A 20,587-nucleotide genomic window follows, 5' to 3' on the forward strand; every position below is an offset into this window, starting at 1 on the left:
AGATTCTTTAGCCAGCCCCCCTTGAGACTTTCAGCTGTTTTCACAGGTGTGCAGTAAAACACACATTATAAATATATGCAAATAAAACAAGCCCAATGGAACAATCCATCAGTTGATCAGTGGGTTGTTCTGGTGTATAATTGATAAAAAGCAGGACAGAACAGGTTATAAACAGATAAAAGCAGCACAGAAGTGAAAACCTGCGTTTTTTCGGTAGAAAAAATGTGGGCACTCTTGTTTCTCATAGGTGCTGCAGCTGTTTCTGCTGACCTGCAGGATCTTGCCTATGATGGGTAAGAAGAGACATCAAGTTTTATATTTGCACAATTTCTGCTGCATGAGCAAAAACCTCTCAATTGACTTACCTGTTTCAAATTCAATCATTTTTCCCCTTTCAGGCAGAAGGTGTTTCGTGTGTTTCTGCAGAATGATGAGCAGGTGGGAATCATCAAGTCCCTTGCCAGCAACATGCAGGTAAATAACTTGGGAAAGGGGGTATATTGCATTTGGAAGGAATGTTTCTCCTTTTGTTCAACTAACATATATCTTAAAAAAAAAAAAAAAAATCATGCTACTGAATTAAAGACCTAATCTTGATTCCATCCAAGTCAGCTGAAGTGTTTCTTCAGAAGGAACAGGACAAGGTGATAAAGCACGAGCTCTACAAATACACTCCAGTACCTTCCTAGAAAGTCTGGTTAACCCAGTCTGAATATCAAAGTGCCCATTAGAATTTATTAAGACAATAAATTAATCTGAAATGCTGTATTCAGTGTGGGGTGCTTTCAAGAATGTATTACATTAAAACATGGAAATTGCAACTACCAGAACTTTCACCATTATAGGCAAAACATTTTGCTCATGTAAATAATCTAAAAATATGTACTCCCAACAAATTGAACTTGTCTTTGGCCTCAAGGCTCTCATGTCATCTTTTCTTCTCTGACTTTCCTTTAAATCTTCTTTTCCAACCAAGCTGCGTGTTTCTTACTGACCTTGATATAGATATATGATGACACAATGACATGAGAAAAAACAATAAAGACAGCAAATGTGTTTTCAATATTTCTCTTCAGCTTTGATGTTGTAAAATAGCTGTTGGTGAAAAAGACACCATTATCTGTGGGATGAAAGGATGGTATTTTTAATGAGGTACAGATGGGGAGAACTATCATAAACAGGCTACTATAGAATACTGAAACAGTATTTTGTAGAAGATTATGCTATTGTATGGTGCTGCCCATATTAAGAAAATTAATATACTATGCTTGCTTTTAAGTGTGTAGTACAAAGGGATTGGTTTTTTTTTCTTTTAAGCAAAGATCCCTGAACTACCACTGTTATACAAAGCAACGAGTCAAGACTGATGTAGTAGCATAACCTGGAACAATCATCTCCCTTGAAGACACATAGCTTGGAAATATGCCCACCAGCCCAAATTTCCTTTACGTTCAGGAGATGAAAGGCTAAAAAGGCATCAGGTTGTCAAACCAGCTTTACTTTCATTGGTCTTTAATAGGATGCTAAATCCAGAAGTCCTGAAGATGACTTCAGCAAAAATATGTGAAATATTAATAGTAATAGCACTGTGGTTTATCCACCCTGAAGTAAACTTCCCCTGAAGGCACAGGTTCCTCATACCAAGTTTAGTGATCTGAGTCTTAAAAGCATTCATACAGACAACAGTCTTCCTCAGCTGATTTATGCAAAGTATTTATATAGCATCCCCCTGCTACAGTCAGAAGTCCATTTTTGTCTAATGCTTATAGACAAAAAACTCCAATGAAATATGTTCAAAGAACTTAATTTGTAAAGATTGTTATAATATGCACAAGGCCGATCCACTTAGATACTGTAGAATACTTGGCATTTGTGAAACTGTCACTGACATCTCCAGAATTCTGCCATATAAATTGCAGGGCCTCATAAAATCATCTTGATCAATTTCCAGTTAAAATTTACATTGATACTTCTGGCAAGCAAGGGTGGGTCAGTGTAATAGGATAGAAATTAAATTTGATATTTTAATCACAATCAACATCACCATCACGCATATACCCACCTAAAAATCGCAGCCTTATGCGTATATTTATTTATATGTTTATTTGGCCTTCTTTCAGGTTGACTTTTGGAAGCCAGACTCTGTCACACTGCTAAAGTCAAAAATGCAAGTTGATTTCCGAATTGAAGCTGACAAGTCTGCTGAAGTTGAAGATCTTTTGAAAGAAAGTGGAATGGAGTACAGGTAAGTTTGTTCTCACTACTGTATTTTGAATAGAAGGTGATTAAACACTGGGGAAATGCGTTTGATCTTTTCATATTGGTCAACTGATCTTTCTGTCACAAACTTCAACCCTCCTGTGGATGCCTCTGCTGGGTTCATCTTTCTTATGACAGTTTCAATGGACTGTAGCTGCTCTGTGTTAACAGGGTGAGGTGAAATTTTGATAGGGGTATGAGTTGGAAGCAAACACTTACTACCAGGAATTTCCCCAAGGTGAAAACTCACTGTGGTACAGATGGGTGAAGCGCAGAGGAGACAAGAAAGATCTCCAGCTAAAGACAAAATGCAGTAAAGTTCTAGAAAAAGCCAGAACGTACAGTAGATGTGTTTGCACGATAGTATTAGGGAACTGAAACCAGAAAATGAGCCCGAAGGGCCACCATCAGGGGCTCCCCACTGATTTGTCTAAGCTGCAGAACAATAGTGAGAGGGGCAGAAAAACCCAGCTGGTAACAAAGAGAAGACAGTTGCCAGGTGAAGGGCCAAGGGAGTGGGGAGAATAGATTCCCAGGACAGCCTTGGGCTTACTCAAGTCACAGAGCAGATCCATGGCAACAATTTCTCCAAAGAGAAAGCTCTTACTTGGCTAAAATATTTTGTAAGTATATTACCCAGAAATAAGAAAGCCCTGAGTTTCCGTGACTGAATACAGCTGTAGCATAAGTGGAGGGAAGAGACCACACTGTCACATTACATATGCCTGAAAATGGAAGCATTGTAGTGAGCAGCACTAATAGGAGGGTAACGGGAAAAGAGCAGGACCAGGCAAGTGCTTATACTTCATATCTTCCAGTCACTATACAAGCATTAACCAAGGATGAGAAGTTGACTTTGGGCTGGAGTGGAGTGGGACTGTCTGTTTCATTGCCCCTTTACTTCCACTTGAGCATTGCAAATTGGCTCGGCCCATCTTGATTATCAGACTTTTTCCATGTGTAAGGGATAGTCTGTCAACATCATGTACTCAGACATTGAAAGTCAGTGTTAATTGATCAAATTCTCATTACTTCCTTTGGCTGAGTGAATAGTTTTTGTCTCTCAGCCCCATTGTTCTTGCCATCAGACCAAACTCCTTCCTGGACACCACACAGTTCTCATGAAACATAACTTTTATGATCTTCTAAATCCAAGGATAATCCAACCCTAAACTTACGGGCCTCATGTTAACCACGTCTGATTTGGATGCTGCTGGGCGAACACAATCTAGAAACACTCTGGAAGAAATTGTTTTCAGTAATGTCACAGCCCACATACAGCACAGAAATCCAGTCTCGGTGGAATTTCCTCTTTGGCAAAGGAGGAGTTACTCTACATGTGTTAGTTTTTGCTATAATATTTATGAACTCCCTCAGGTCCGTGCACAAATCTTTTGATTGCAACAAAGGCCACAATCTCTAGAAGGTGTCCCTGACAAATTTTAGTGGAGCGTCCTTGTGACAACTCAAGCTGTTACAATTCGTTTGAAGTGCCGATGCAGTGCCCCGACATCATGTCAATGTAGCCATTTGCACTGTTTGTTCTGAAGGCTGGTGGTGCCTCACAAACTGGCCTCCTGCTCTTCTATTCAAATCACAAATGATCAAGGACATATCCTGGATGAGTAAGATTTGTAAAAATGTTAAGACAAGCACTGGAAAAACAAGACGACTTTGATAGCCAAGGTTGAAATATAAGCAAAACGTCCTCAAGAGTATGCTCAATGATGAGCTGTGCCTTTGTGTCAGTCCCAGGGAAAGCTGAACAGGAGAGACCCAACCAATCCAGACAGGATCCTGGGGTTTTCTTGCCATTGCGTGTTCTACTTTAATAGCCCACCTCACACGCAGTCAGGTAGCCTGCAGGATGGATAATGCCACCTGCAACAGAGCTGTCAAACCACACCTCAACTTCAGGAGCTTGCTTTTACAAAGAATTTAATCAGGCAAACATCTCTGGGCTGCTGCAGGGAGGTGTCATGTTGCTGCAGGCTACCTGTCCTCCGGTGCCCTAAGTTCAAGAGATGGCCCTTTTCCCACAGAGGCAGAGGCAATCTGGCAACACAAGGTCAGCCCAGAGCTCATTTTCTACACACCCTCTGTCTCAGCACTGCCATTCTTCCTAAAGCAAACTGTTGCCACCCTGAAGGTTTGTTAGTATAAGAGTAAGTGGGCAGGTGCTAATTAAGAGAAAGCTATTGCTCCCTGATCCTTCTCACTGCAAGGCTGAGGCAGGAAGTAGGTTGAAACTTGAACCTAATATATAATATTTCAAAAGCATGAACTGTCCCCCCCAACATTTCACTTCACAATTCGTGCAGCCTTAATTCCAGGAAGACCCTGAAACGCTACCTGGCATTTACTTTCCTGCTAGCAAATGGTATGTTTCTATTTATGCTTTTCATGGTGCCTTATTGCAGAGTTCTGATTGACAACCTGCAGGCTGCACTGCATGCCCAGCTTGACAACAACGCTCGTGCCACCGGACACAGCTATGAAAAGTACAACGACTGGGAAACGGTAAAGTCTGGAAGTTTGCCACTTTATCAGCTGGGTACCATTGCCTCTGTAGTCAAAATGGTTCTGATGTGCTTCCAGCCTTCTTCCCTTTTCCTCTTCTGTTCCATTCATTGCTCCATCCATTAATAAGATAACTCCTTCTCCAAACTGTCCTTCCTCTTCTCCTTTATTGCTCATTACCAAGTTGATCTATATAACCCATCCCTCTACATCTATTTCCTCTATTTCTGCTCCTAGTGCTGCACAGAAACGCTGGCAGAAACACAATGGCCAGGCTGACATGCTTCACTGCTGGCTTGCTCTTTCCTTTTCACTCCTTGTCCCATCTCCTCTGCTAAAAAACTTGACTCCAATCCCTGCCCCACTTCTAGGTCTTCATCTTCCACCATAAGCTCTCCCATCCTCCCTCCTTTTTTGACAGCCATGCTTAATTTTCCTGACATATAATACTAGCCATGTCACTCTTCACATCTTTGCAGTGGCTCCTTATCATCCATTGCATCACAGTTCTTATACTTAAAAGCATGACAATCTCCCTTTCCTGTCTTTCCTTGCAAAAATCTTTCATTTTTGTGCCAGTCATTGCCCACTAAGCACCTGTTACATTTTCAAACAAGAGAATTTGTATTTCCTCTCCAGGTGGTACCTATAGACCATATACAGAACTAATCAGTTTTCTTCCATCAGAACTATCGTAAGGGAAAAAAATATCCATTTACAAGGCTATTTAAAAATAAGAACAAAACCTCCTCTGACTCTGCAAAGGTTATAGGCATGCAAAAAACCACCAACATCCGTAATGTCAACCATTATTTCTAGTATTTCCTTGCCAGTTTGTCTATATCTGTCTGCTGCTTCCTGTCTTCCTCTTAGTTCCTAGATAGCTCTTTGGGCATTAAACCCTTTTTGTGTGGATGTGACAACTTTTTTGTGAGCTTCTGAAGGCATCTGTAACAAAGGGACTCTGCTCCAATATTAAGATAATAAAGACTACTATTATTTCCCTTAATGATACATAGAATGAAGGAGAAATTATTTCTTTTGTACTTGGCATTGGTTGACTGTTCCTACAAATCCATGTCCAGCACTTCTGTCAGTAATTCAAGAATGATGATATATAAAAGAGCCATGAAACTGAAAAATATTACAACATGTAGAAGATTTAAGACATTCAATCTACTTAGCTTAACAAGAAAATCAGTTTTCTTTTCTTAAGAGAGTTTAAGAGGTGACAAGGTCATAACTAATACAGGGTCAGCATTCAAAGGGCTTTATAATCCACCAGCCATACTCCAATGATGAGTTTAGATAAACTCATACTAGAAAAATCTTAATTCAGAAATATAGCTGAAGTACAAGTAGGAATTAATACTTGGATATCTACAAACTATTAAAGATTAGACACTCAGAAGGACCATTCTGGCTTGAAATCTGTGAATTAATTAGTCTGGACCTGAGGAACAGACATCAGCAAATTTAATCTCCTTATTAAACAGATCGCTGCTTGGACTGCCAATATTGCTGCTCAGCACCCAAACCTTGTCTCTCGCAGTGTAATTGGGGAAACATATGAAGGACGGCCAATGTACCTTCTCAAAGTAAGTGCTCTGATTTCTTTGTGCCAGACCTTTCCTCTAGTAACCTCCACAAGATAGTAATATCCATTTGCAGAAAGTCTAATAGCTTTTGTTCACTACTACTCTGATTTTTTAACTTTTTTTTTAAAAGGGGCATAGCAAATTATTAGAAGTTCAGACATACCAATTTAACCACACTCCTGACAGCTATTTGAATGATCATCTACCTTGATGTTCTCTCAATCTGTTATTTTTAAACCCATTTAGTCTAAAAGGATCTATACATGTCAGTCTCTCTAGCAATAGGCATCGAATTTGTATCTTCATCATACACAAATTTTTGGCATAGCTCTTATGAATAAATAAGATAAGATGACTTAAATAAAGGTGAAAGTATAAGGATTACTTGCCCAAAATTGCATAAGCATTTACAATAATATAAGCATTTACAATAATATATCATTCAAGCAAAGAAGATCAACTCTTAGAGACACTACAGGAAATAAACCAACAGTGCAGAATAATCAAATAATTTGGGGGGAAGCTTATCTACATTAATAAAACTGAAATTATTATTAAGAGTTTATTGTTTTAGTTTGAATATCATGGTCAGCTGCAGCTGAGAGCGCTGCATAGATTTCCATTTAATCAAGCAATGTTATATTTGTATCAAGTTTGACTTTTTAGGTCAGCAAGTTGAATGACTTGTTCTGCATAGAAATTATTTTGTTCAAGACCTGGTATTGGGGTTTTTTTGTTTGTTTTTTTGTTTGTTTCTTTGTTTGTTTTTCCTAGGTAGGAAAAAGTGGTGCAAATAAGGCGGCCATCTTTATTGATTGTGGTTTCCATGCAAGAGAGTGGATCACCCCTGCTTTCTGCCAGTGGTTTGTGAAAGAAGTCAGTAAGCTTAATGACGAAAAAATATTTTACAATATGTAAGTGTGTTTAAGAAAATCTAAAGTGAGCAGCAAGAGCTGAGGCCACTGCAGGTTGTCTTTTTACCTCTATATATCTGTCGCATATCCCTTCTCTCACCTCAGATAGTTAGGGTGTAACTGCTTAAACCAGATCCTAATGGTTGGACCTGTAATCTTTCAGCAGCTTAAGACTACCTAAAAACGTGTATGAGGTACTGACAACAAAAACGGTTACTTACACAGTCTGTAAATTCCTTTTCGCATCTGTAGTCACAGGAAGGTGAGAGACAAGCAAACAGGTCTAGTAACACAGCTAAGCACAGAGTGGAGGAAATGTACCCAAGAGAGGAGGAAGACTAGAGATGAAATTCCTTGAGCTCCACTCAGAAACAGGGAAGCGCATATTCCTCCCTTTGAGCTGCCACTTTGAGTTGTACAGAATGGTTTCTAAAACATGAAACCATATTCACGAAAGAGCTGCACAGGTTAAATTAGCTTCACTTCAGGCTGGGATACTTTAGACCTTGAATTTTATCTCCTTTGCCTGCTCCTTCTCACCACCAATATAAAGCAGATGTGAGTTATCAAATTCTGTAGAGTCTTCTCTACAGAGAAGAGATATATTCCCCCTCAGCAGGGCGGGGGGGGGTTCAATCAATTTGGCAGAACAACTCACTGATTGAACCTCAAATTTTGTAAGAATTCCTGCTTGAAAATTTAAAAACAAACAAACCCAAACCAATAAACAAAACACCGAACAGCAGCAACAGCTGGGATTTAAAACCCAAGTAAAGGAAAGCCAAAGCACAGAGTGAGCCATGCTGGCAGAGGCATTGGTGGCAAGTACAATCTCAGTCTTATCAGCCAGCCACAGCCATGCGGGTTTGTGTAGGGAGCAGTGGAAATTGAAAGTGACATCTCAGCGCAGTCAAAGGGAGTGTGATTTCATTAGCTCCTCATAAGGCTGCAGACAGTATGTGCTGCCATTTTTCGCTTAGCAATTCGCGTCACTACAGCTGTCATTTGCACTGTCTGGCCACTTAATTCATGGGTGTACCTGACACCAGCAGTGGCTCTGCTCAGTGGGTCCAGGTGTGGAGGAGCAGAAGTGCTTAAAAAGCGCAGCCCTCTAAGCATCATCAGTGGTTCCCTTGGGATTGCTCCTAGACATAAAAGTAAAAACCAAAATCTAGAGAAAAGCACGAGCAAGCTGGATTGTTATATGTATCTCAAAAAAAAAAAAAGCGCAGCAGAATAAAACAAAATGGGACAAAGTATGTTCTAGTGATCTGAAACTTCTTTTCTAGATTCTACATCCAACCTTCCACTTGCTAGTTACAGGCTAAAGATGCCTTTCTGCATTGCATTGCTCCCTGTGTTGTCCTTTATGTCTGTGTAAAGGAAACAAGGGTGCAACATATTTCTTATAGCAAATTTCCATGATAATTGCATGCTCCCTCAACACTGATATAAATCTGTGAATGGGCATACAAAGTGCCAGGCCATGAACAATCAGGATATACAGGTTTACAGCAGGAGTTCTTGTGTTTGTCTTTTAATGTATGTGCACGAAAAAGTGCAGGGAAAAATCTGCCTCCCTATGAATATGTGCATCCACAGCATTATGACTGGAAATGTATAAGGATGTTCCTTGGAAATATTCTCTACAGTTTTGATCATTGATGACAATTATTTGCACAACAGGTATAAAAAATGGGAATAATGATTTTTCCTTCTCACATAAAATATACCCAAACTGTTAAGGTGACAGGATATAGTTAGAATATAAGGACAGGAACTTTGCTCTGTCTGCAGACAAGAAGCTAGTAGATAGAAATCTCTTTCCAGTGATTCATTATCCTGTTCAAATATCAACATTTCTTTACCATATAATTTATCCACCAGAATGAGATGGCTTTCTAACAGCAGCATGGTTTAGGTCAATGCAAATCCTCAAAGTATATGTAATATCACAGAGCTGCCATGTCATGTGATGGAGTGACCTGGATGACTTTGTCCACCACATTCATTAATTCCTGATCCAGTTCCAGGCCTCTAAGTACACACAGGAGATACAGATCTATGAAGGCATCATCAGCTTTTTCCACTTTTCTCCAACTAGGCTGTTGAGACCTATGGAAGCGATACTGTCATGACCAGACTTCTCAACAGCTTGGACTTCTATGTTTTGCCTGTTCTTAATATCGATGGTTACGTTTACACTTGGACGAATGTAAGTACATTCTTGTTTCCCAGGAAGAGTATTGCTGGAAAAGACAACTGTTACAACTTTCAGTTTTGATCAATGTTTGACCATTGTATTTCAGGAACGCCTGTGGAGAAAGACACGGTCTAAAAATGCTGGTACTGCTTGCATTGGTACAGATCCCAACAGGAATTTTAATGCTGGCTGGTGCAGTAAGTGTCTCCTAACAGTAGCTGCGAGTGATCATACAGACATGCAATAGCAAAGATGCTTGATTATGGATTTTCCAGCCTGATGGCTGGTCCAGCTCAAGCTTGAGTGAAGACCACCAGTACAGTACTGTGAGCTTGTGTTCAATTGTTGGAGCAGTTTTGGGCAAAAAAGAGTTTTGGTTACTAGCATCGTCAATATGGCTACTTCTATGACTGTATCTATGCACACACATGTGTGCGTATATACACACACAATTGGATGAGTTCAGAACAGAAACCGGAAGAGTTTTCTTTTGGCCGGTGTCACTTGGTGGAGAGGGGTCTCTTTTGAGTGGTTTCCACTTCGCCGTTTCCTGGAAACATCCTAGAAATGGGGGAGATATGCAAGGAGAGGACTGCTAAGTACTGAAGTAAATCAATATCTCAATATCACTTACATAATACAAAAATAGTGTAACATGACTCTCCTAACAACCAACTTTTTTTTCAATAAATACTTATTAAATTCACTTTTCTTCCCAGCACTTGGGGCCTCAAAATGGGCCTGTGATAGTGATTACTGTGGCTCTGCACCCGAGTCTGAAAAGGAGACCAAGGCTTTGGCTGATTTTATTCGTGAACATCTTTCTACAATCAAGGCATACTTGACGATTCACTCCTATTCCCAGCTGCTACTGTATCCTTATTCATACAGTTACAAATTACCATTGAATTCCGACGAACTGGTAAGTCTTTTTGTCATTTTGACCTAATGAAAAGAACAAGTAAAAATCATCACTTGCTATTTACGTCCATTTAACTTCAAGCAGTTTCTTTAACATCTGGACAGAACCTGTACTGCCAGTTTTTGAAAATACTTCAGTCTTTCATAGCAAGAACAAGGGAAACCATGATAGCTTCAAGATAGTTCAAGCACAGGGTAAATTTAAGAGCCTTATTTAATTTCCACATACACAATGAATCTGCCACAAGGTCAGGTTTGTCTTCCAGTCAAGCCATACAGAAATCCACTGTGCCATGCAGCACGGCTCCCTCCTGGCTCAAGAGGTTGCTGTGTATGTAGCTTTAACAAATTTCATGGAAACATTATGCTCTCTAAGTCAAGCTAACAGCTTGATAGATTGTAATAGCTATGAAATGACTGAACTGGTATCACAAACAGCAGACAAGGATCTCTGTCTACCACTTAACTACAGAACCTTAGTTCTCACCGAAGTAAAATGGTGAAACTCCTATTGTCCTAAACCCATATCAATGAGGCAGTTTTTGTCAAATGCATAATTAAAAATGACTAGATACAAAACAGGTAAAAAGTTGCAGTTCTGAGGCCTTTCTAAACAGGCCTGAACTCAATGACACCTTTTAGTTGGAAGAGGAGAGGATGAACGTGGTGGTTTAAAGGACAACAGCTCTTTTATTTACCCTAGAGAAAGGCCCCACCCTAATGCCATTTAAGTAAGATAACAACAGTCTGGAATATATTTTTTTAATCTTCAAAACCAGAGACAGGGTTTAAAACTACTAAACGTTTATAAAAGTTGTAAACATTTTATAAGGCCAAAAATCAACAATCATGAATAATAAAATTACTTCAGTTCTCTGGCATATTAGCGATTAGAAGCTGTTGGCAGGGAAAACAACATAGCAAAACAAAACAAACAAATCTTGATTCCCCTTTTTTCCTGGATGTTGCCAAAAGTCCAAGGCAACAACACTGTGTGTTGCTGTGCAGTGCAGGTTTGACAGATTTATGAGTGCTCCCAAAGAGATGTCATGATTCTGAAGCACAAATACAAACTGGGGCCAACAATGAAGTTTCTTGTTACATTTTTTGCAGCTTAAAAGAGAGGATGAAATTAAGATGAAGATTTTGTTTTCTTAATTTATATTCCAGAAATTTTCAATTGTAATTATTCCAGGGAACTGTAGTATTTCTTGTCTTTGGTTTTTACAAAAGCTTTCACACATTGCAGCTCAGTCTAAAATAATAAAACAACACAAAACCCTTGAAGCTGCTTTGTTGTCAAGATCACAAAGTTCCCATGTGTTAAAAATTTGCATGACATTCTGCCCAATTTTTTGAATCAAGAGGAAATGTGATGAAACACAACTAAAAGTACAGCATGTTTCTCACAATGTTAATTGGAAAAAGTTTACATTGAAAGCTCATTATTAAAACAATCCTTAACAATAAGAAATAACCTATGTGCTTTTCCAGGTTTTCCAATCCTTTTATTGAATTAAAATTTTATATTAGCAATGTTCTATTCTAATACACCGTAGAGTTCAATGAATCACTCACACTAAGGTTCTCAATTTTTTAATCAATAAAAACTCTCCTGTCATAGAAGACAATGCTGCTATTACCATTCAGCATAAAAAGTTAAATAGCTCAGCAATGCAGGCTATATATTTCTCTTCAACCATTTGATTTTACTTTGAAAGTTAGCCTTTCCAACACCACTTTATCCTATATTTTAAATTGGGCACACTAAACCCAGAGGGAGTTCCTATTTTTTCTGCTACAAAGCAATCACAGATCTCACCACCATGACGAGGTGACCTTATGAGTGTTTTCACATCTTAATTAAGGGAAAATATTTCCTCTGTTGGTGATCTCAACAAAAAGACAGCAGAGGTGCTCAACTTCTGTAGTATCGGATTTTAACGAGGGAAGACTTCTTGCCAAAAATCCTTCTTTTGGAGAATGATATCAGAGTATCACCCAATCCACATTGCCTGTAGTTGGGATAATTAAAAAGAAAGGGCCAAATTCACCCCAATGTCAGTGAATTAAATAGAAAGTCAACAGGCTCTAGGTCATGTTTGAAAATGCAGCTTTTGAGGTTACTTCAAATAACTAAAACACATTCATTTAAGCTGTGAATAAAGAAAATTTAAGTTTTTCAATCAATTGTACTTGCTTGAAATGAGACAGCTACAAAAAGAAGTAATATTTTGTATGCCAATTGTTACGTTTCAAGTCTAAAATTTCTGTCTAGATTTAGAATTTAGAAAAATGCTGAAGAATGAGAATCTCAACTTTTAATAGAAATTGTTTGGGCAAATAAAAAGATCATAAATCATTTTGCAAATAAAGAAGCAACATTTATAGTGCCATTATCTTATCTTAGATGTTATTTTTACTCTGACAGATCTAATAAATTAAAGGAAATATAGTTGCAATTTCTTATCTCTGTCAGTGAGCAACTGGACATGTGCTTAAACAAACCCTCACATGTCTGCTTAACATTAACAACATTTTGTTCCATTGTATGCAATTAAAGATAGCATAATACCATAGGGCTTATGCTGCATTCCACAGTTTGAAATAAAGAAGGGCACAAAAATTGAGTTATTTGAAATTAAAGCCACTAAGTCTGCAGAAGAGAAAGATATAGAGACTGCTTGTACCATCCTTTTCTGCAAGTGTACTGAACTGCACCTCAAAAGACTTTTGCTGTTCACAGCCTCAAGAAATCACCAGAAGGCATAAAACCATTCTGGCTTTTGTTTCTCAGGTAGAACAGGGCACTCACAGAGAATCCCAGGCATCCTTTATGCTCCATTGCATTGGTATAGCAAATCAGGACAGCCTCAAAGTTATTGTAACATGCTTTGAGTTGGGGATTAAAACTATCACTCAACCACCCCCAGCTCTGGGGTGTAAAACATGATGGAAGTCACGTATGTCCCATCCTTCCCACAACTTCCCACTCCTTTCCTTAGATGCAAGAGGGTCTTTGAGGATCTCAACTCCACAGCTCACAAGGATTTTCCTAAAATTTTCTGCCTGTATTCAGGGTTGTTGTTTTGTTCCCCCTTCCGCCCCGCCCCCAGGATGTTGCACAAAACTTTCACGGTTATCCAAATAACACTTGAACAACAAAAATAAAAACATCCAAGACAAGAAAATCTAGGTCAGGAATTTCTCAGAAGTTACACAATATTCTTGTGATGATACCCTGAAAGAAAAATGTGCTCCTTTTGGTGAATCACATTTTGCCTGCTTCATAATCCTTTTGACTCATTCTTTCCTATACCCTGGAGTGTTACCCTGCACACAGAATACACACTTGAATCCATCTCCTACAGAGAACAGAAGCACTAGCTTTTCACAATTAAAAAATATGCTTGGCAAGACCAGTATCTCTCCACACCCCAAAAAATTCTTTTGATGTTTATTTTACTATTCACATTTTTGTCCTCTTGCAATAAGGAACTCTGTACTTAATCACACTTTTTATAAACACTTCAGTCCCTATTTTTTAATCAGTTCATATTTTGGCCTTCACTTTCTATTAGGTCACCGTATGCTCTTCTCATTTTCAGTGGAAAAATCTAGATTTATCAATTCTTGCTTGTATTTGAATTGGCTCTGAACTATGATTTGATAGTGCAGAGGAATGTGCATCGTGTCCTTCCTTCCCAGGTTCCATTCCATCTCTCGGTTAAACAACAAACTCAGTGCCAAGTACATGTCTACAGCCAGCTCATACTCATTGTCACATTAACGTATGTGTATCATTACAGTTTGGCAGGCTGCAGAATATTATATTAATTTATCGCCCAAGATAATTTTCTAGACACAGGATTTCAGTTTGTATTACTTGAATGCATACCAGCCACATTGGTTATTGTTTCAGCTCACTGAAATTCACCTTCCACTTTGAGTCAGTCTAGTATTTAATTTCCTCTTGAGTGCTTAAAATAGGATATAGTGGAAAGTGGAGATTTGCCCAGAGTCTGCACAGCCTGCAAGAGGAGTGAATTTCAAACATATTGCTTGACTTTGTGAATATCAGTTTGATTATTTAACCTGGTTCCTGCGAGAAGTCTTTTCACTCCTGACTTTATTGCTGAATGGGTTTAAGATATTAGAAGACCTGTGGGTAAAATTTTTTGAACAGCAAAAATCCTGTCATCTAGGAGACTCGGACACACCAATGAGGAGTCGCAACCTATACTGTTGTTATATCTGTGCTGTTGCAAACTCCTGTGATTGTACTACTTGTTGCAAGTAAATATTAGTGAAGTCAACTGGGAAGCACAATGAACAGGAAAGTGGGCAGAAAGGCAATGTTTGGAATTGGCTTCACAGCTCCTCCACCGAGTTTGCCGCAATGGAACTGCTCTGTACTGACAGTCTTAAAATTGTGAAAAGGATGTTTTTAGTAGCAGCATCTTCCAGATGAAGCTCACGTATGAATGACTGAAAGGCAAGAGTCTCCAACAGGTGTAGGGCACATTCACCTTAACTCAGTCACACTGGAGACCCTCTCACCAGGGATCCATTTCTTAAACACTCCGTGAGATTGCCACAGAGAAAGAGGCTTGCAAAGAAAAAAGCAGCATCATACCAAAGTCCTCCATTTGGCTGGATTCCCAGGTCTCTTGGGGGAGATACTTAACTATGAGCAACAACAGAATAGTGAACAAAATTACACATCAGTCATGGACTGATGGGAGTCTGTTTTCATTGGCAAAACCAGAAACCTCAGAAGTTTAGCTTCATTTGGACAAAGTTAACTTTGCAAATACCACATTTTCAGACTTTCATTACAAAGGAAGTTGAGGGTCCCTTAAGCAGCACATGAGACTGAGGTGAAAAATACAGTTTTCAATCTTGGGCAAATCAGTTTGCAGTCCAGTGAGGGAAGGGAGCTAGAGGTCCAGTCAATCATTCAAGAGGCTTCTCCAGATCCCTGTCAGACTGTGAAGGCAAAGGGAGTTGTCTACATGCAGCAGCTGCATAAGCAACATCCCCAAAGGGTTTCTAAACAGCTGCAATTTGCTGGCAAATCTAACCTCATGATACAAGAGTAAAACGAGGGAGATGCTTCCCAAAAAATTACCTATCAACACACAGAAGATGCTTAGCCTGATAATTTATCTTGTTAGTTCAAAACTCCAGATGTGCTAAGAGAGGCCAGTAACATATCTTACATTAAAAGCTCATAACTAGAAAAAAACAGATTTAAAGGTTGTGAATTATGTAAGATAATGGCAACTGAGAACACAACTCTGCTGTCTCAATGGCCCATGCATTCTGTACACAAGATCAGGTAAAATATTAGTAATTGCTGGGTAAACACAGATGGGTGATCAGTGCAGGGAGCTCTAACTTCTGCTGAAATGACCAGCTCTCTGAGTTCTGCTGCAAGTCAGAAGCTGAAAAGCCATTTCTGCTCCCAGTTACAAGGTATTAATTTGGAGTTATTTCTAGGACTTCAGGGCGCCAGTTGTTGCCCTGCTACTATAACTCTCAGCAAAATTTTCCTTGCAAGAGAAGGATTCTTAACAGTAAAATAACCAAAAACGAACAAACCCCAACAATTCAGTTAAGCCAGTTATGCAAAGAGATCTAGAAAAATCCCTCAACAGCAAAGAGTATCCTCAAAGGTCAAAAAGATATTGATGTTTCTCCTTGCAGCTGTTTTCCAAATAACATACAGGCTTGAGAATCCAAGCCACTTTTCAAAAACTAAATATCACTTGCCCTTTTTGAAAATGCTGGGCATAATTTACATCCCTCTGCATAAATCTCCATGTTATTTCCTTTTTACAGATGGTTTTGAAAAATTGTGCTATTTAAAAAAAAAATCCTTATATTTTGTATTTATACTCACAAGTATATACTTATTTTGTATTATTCTTGCTGGTTTATATTATATTATTAAGAGGTGACTTTTGTTCCTATAAAGTTGATTTTTTCATATATATATCTTTCAGTTTTGGACTATAAATCTATTAGTAAAGCAAATGGTAGACTGTAACTTAAAGGAAAAAAGTCAGATTTCAAAACTTCTGATAAAGTTGAATTTCACAATGAAGTCATAAATGCTCAGTCATGTTTTTCACTTAAAGGGGGTCATTTAAAATACCACCTCGATCTCCAACCTGCAGAGCTTGAGGAACTTGTTTATTTGGATTTCAAGCTCTTAACAGCTGGAAACCTCAACTCATCTTTCTACAAATGTCTTTTTTTTTACAACTTCCTGGCCAATAATTTAAAAAATCCCTCAGATAAAAAGATTTCCTGACATACTTTTCTTGGTATCTGTTCTGGTATGACTAAAAGCCATCATTGGGCAGGTGAGTGAAAGGAATGCGCTATTCTTCCCAAAGAGCAGCTCTGTTCTTTCGTCTCTACCATGCAGTTTACTAAAGAGAGCACAAATACTACTTACTAATAGATCCATACATAATATCAGACTATCTTTACTAATTTAATTTCCACTTCGCATATATTTGAAAAGAGGAAGAATCAGTTTACATTTAAAAATTCATTAATTTTGAGAGATTTGACTCAATCTCAACTGTTGATTAAATGTATATGTTATAAACAAAAGATGACTGAAGAAGATGTGGTATCACTAGCAGATAGTAGTCTCCAACCTCTACGATTCCCTCAACATGTGTTAAAAATTATTATGGATTTAGAAAAATCAGCTTATTAAGAGATTAGAAAAAAAACCCCCAACCAAACAAAACCCCAAAACAAACAAAAAAACCCAACCAGCAACAAAACAATCACACCCCATGCCCCTTCTCCCCCCCCACCAAACCCAACAAAAACAAAAAAAACCCAAACCAAAACAAAAAACCCACACTGGAGAGAGCCTAGCTCCTGCCATCGTTCTGAATCCAAGATTGTGAAATGCAAAGCAACAACATTCTTCCTACAATTGCTTGTGTTTGGACAATAGAGAGGCCAGAAACAAAACCTCACATTCAGGTACAGCCAGTTTTATAGGTGGAAGGATAAGCTTCAAATACACTTTGGTTTGTTTAAATATTCTTTATGTGCTAAATGATCACAAATTCCTACGGCAAACTCCCATAATTCTAGGATGTTCAAAATCCTACATTTGTGAATGGGAAAATATTTGCAACTCCGCAACAAACTAGCCTGCCAGCGCTAATGCAAACATATTTTTATGCTGTTTTGTAGAAGCTGAGAAAACTCTCAACTAAGATTTTCTAAACACATTGTCCAACATGCCTTTTTGAGTAATTCACAGGAATACTTGAAGCATAAGGATGAACAGAGAATATTTTACAATATATCTTCCACTGGGAAGTAAGCCAGAGTATAACCTACAGAGAAAGAAGGGGCTTCAGGAAATTCCTGGAATTTCAGCCATTCAGCTGCAAGCTATAAAGATATGGCAACCCGTTGCTTATTCTTATACTAAACATCTGCTTTCAAAAATCATTCATATTTATCATCTGTTAGTAACAGTTTTCAGGTTTTATTACCAACATGCTGTATAATGAAGAACTGGAAAAGCCACACGTTCCAAAGAAAACTCTGTAATTTTCCTTAATGCAAACATACAAAGCCTCAGAGTACTAGTGATGGGCCTGATCCACCCCCACTGAAATCAGTGGGAGCTGAATGAGTCCCCCTGTGCACAGGAAATGAATTGAAATTAATGAGACTACATATGGTTCCAGGGTAATTTATGTCTTTTCTGGCTGTTAATATTTATAAGACCTTAATCTGCTTCCACTTGTATCAGTGTTCAACTCCACTAACTAAGCTGACTCTACTCTGAATTCACAGCTGCAATAGAAGGAAAAGAAAGGCCATTGTACGTTTGCAATTTACAGTATTGTTAGTATTCTCTAAGAATCTCTTATCTCTAAATAAGAATCCTTATTTAGTTTTAGTCTTGTACAAGTTTCTTCTAAGTATGGAAAATGCTGTTACCTTTTGTCCCCTTACGTACCCAAACTCCACTGGACTGTACAGCAGGCTGTACATCGATGGAGCAACACACAAACTGGACTACACTCCCTGAAATCTTGGAGAACAAGCTCTTTACTTATAAGCTCTTTTCACAACAACAGGACAAGCTAAGCCTTGTCAGCTACTGACCTCTAGTCATTCTGAGAGGTGAACAACAGTTTTCAAATAAAAACCTCTCAAGCATGGCCTTTCAATTTATTCAACAATCTATTTGCTTAGATTCACTCAGAAAGCTTCTGAAAATCTGCATTTGTCATTCTTCTTTGCCTACAGGATTCCATTGCTCGTACTGCAACCAAAGAGCTGGCCAGTTTGTATAATACTCGATATGAATATGGCCCAGGAGCTACAACAATCTGTAAGTACTGGCCTAAATATGCTAGCCATCTATATTAAGTGCTACTAAGCCTATCAAATGCAGTTTTCTAGTGACTCGCGTTCCTCTTCCTAAGCAGTCCCCTTCTTTTTCCATCTGTATATACTCAGAGGTATATCTGGAATCTGTCATTTCTAGAATATGGAATGATGTATTCCTTAAGGATTCCAGGGAGTGTGTGACCCCCTGGAAAGTAAAGTGATGTGGTAAAGTGTTTAGGAATTCCTGTCCGTAGCATGAATTCCTAAATCATATGCAGCTTAGATCAAAACACAAAAATCTTGACCTGAGATTCTTCTACATTTCCAGTACCTCCAGTCAAAGTGAAAAGACGATATGAATAATGGCTTCAGCCACTCTAGCAACACAGAAAATTATTTCTTTTACTTTGCATTACAGACTGAGAAACGTACTAATTACAATTCCATTCTTCTACCCTTCTTGGGAACCCAACTGTAAGGGTATGGCCTTTGCAGTGTCAAAAGCCAAGCTGAGTATGCTGCATCTAGATTTCTAGAACTTTAATATCTCCTATGTTTAAGATCTCTTCACTTCCTTAAATATGGAAACTAATACCTTTTCACTATTTCTCTTTCCTTAAATAATTTGAAAAACCTTTTAAAAACAGTTTCTCCTGATGTTAAAAATATTTATGGAGGGTTTTCCTTAACATATGTTTTGGTGATGCTTAGCAATTCTGGAGGCTCCTTCCTTAGCAAAAGAGACTGACTGCCTTCATTGTACCAGAGTACTGGAAAGGGAGGCTACCGTTTGTCCAGAAGAAAAAGATGGAGCTGATATCCCAGATCTACAGTTCTTTGAGATCTGTGTGAACCTCAAAAACCTACCCAGTGAGAGGGTATTTGCTTCTGCTACCACATTTTTCTAAACAACCCCATGCAGCATGCCATCCTCCTGTTCCCCACACATTCCTCCTCTGGTCTCCCCACAATACTGGAGGGAGCAGTTTATCTTGTTTACATTTGCCTGCATGCATCAGCTAGAATCAAGCTTGCAAACGGCCTAAAATCACAGAAGCTTTTCCATGAGCAGGAGAAATCAATCAATTCACTGAATATTCCTTTTTATGCGTCCTTTCTGCATTTCTGGTTACATGACTTGACTCCGAAGTACATCACATTTCAATGCGTAGCCACACTTTTCCAGTTAAGCTTCACTTTGTTTCTTTATCAACAGATCCTGCTTCAGGGGGCTCTGACGACTGGGCTTACGATCAAGGCATCAAGTATTCTTTCACTTTTGAGCTCCGAGACACGGGTAGATATGGTTTTCTTCTCCCTGAATCTCAGATAAAGCCAACCTCTGAAGAGACTCTCCTTGCTGTTAAATACATTGCCAGTTATGTCCTTGACCACTTGTATTAGAACGGAATTCTAAAAACTATTAAAGAAAATTTTATTCAGAGATGCCTTCCTTTTTATTCTTTCCTAACAATAGGTTTTTCTCTCTCTGTACTTAACGTTCTTAGTCATATTTTTAGTCCATCTTAGGTCAAATAAAAGTATAAGTTTGTCAAGATAAACTATATCTTTTACAAAGGCAACTAGTTGGGGGGGTCTAAAAAGAAACAGCACAAGAAGCTTAATCAACATAAGGTAAAGGTTGCCTTAATGATTAAAATTATCTTTACACGGAGCAAACAGGCAGAGCCTGAATGCTGAACAGTATGAGAACAGCCAGGTGCTTCATATCAACACAATTTTATCCAGCCATTCATTGCCTTAATGGCAACTAGCAAGGAAAA

The 20,587-nt window shown here is 38.6% G+C and overlaps 1 protein-coding gene across 1 annotated transcript; it reads left to right on the forward strand.

Annotated features, from left to right (window-relative positions):
• The first annotated feature begins 222 nt into the window (after positions 1-222).
• On the forward strand, positions 223-20,207 carry CPB1 (carboxypeptidase B1). The gene is made up of 11 exons (XM_065640228.1): positions 223-293; positions 399-474; positions 2,121-2,245; positions 4,680-4,779; positions 6,276-6,377; positions 7,152-7,253; positions 9,396-9,506; positions 9,601-9,691; positions 10,214-10,416; positions 18,720-18,804; positions 20,020-20,207. The coding sequence occupies exons 1-11, from the start codon at positions 223-225 to the stop codon at positions 20,205-20,207; spliced, it is 1,254 nt and encodes a 417-aa protein (XP_065496300.1).
• Positions 20,208-20,587: the final 380 nt, after the last annotated feature.

Source organism: Caloenas nicobarica, chromosome 8 (genome assembly GCF_036013445.1).
Source record: "Caloenas nicobarica isolate bCalNic1 chromosome 8, bCalNic1.hap1, whole genome shotgun sequence".
NCBI classification, from domain to species: Eukaryota; Metazoa; Chordata; class Aves; order Columbiformes; family Columbidae; genus Caloenas; species Caloenas nicobarica.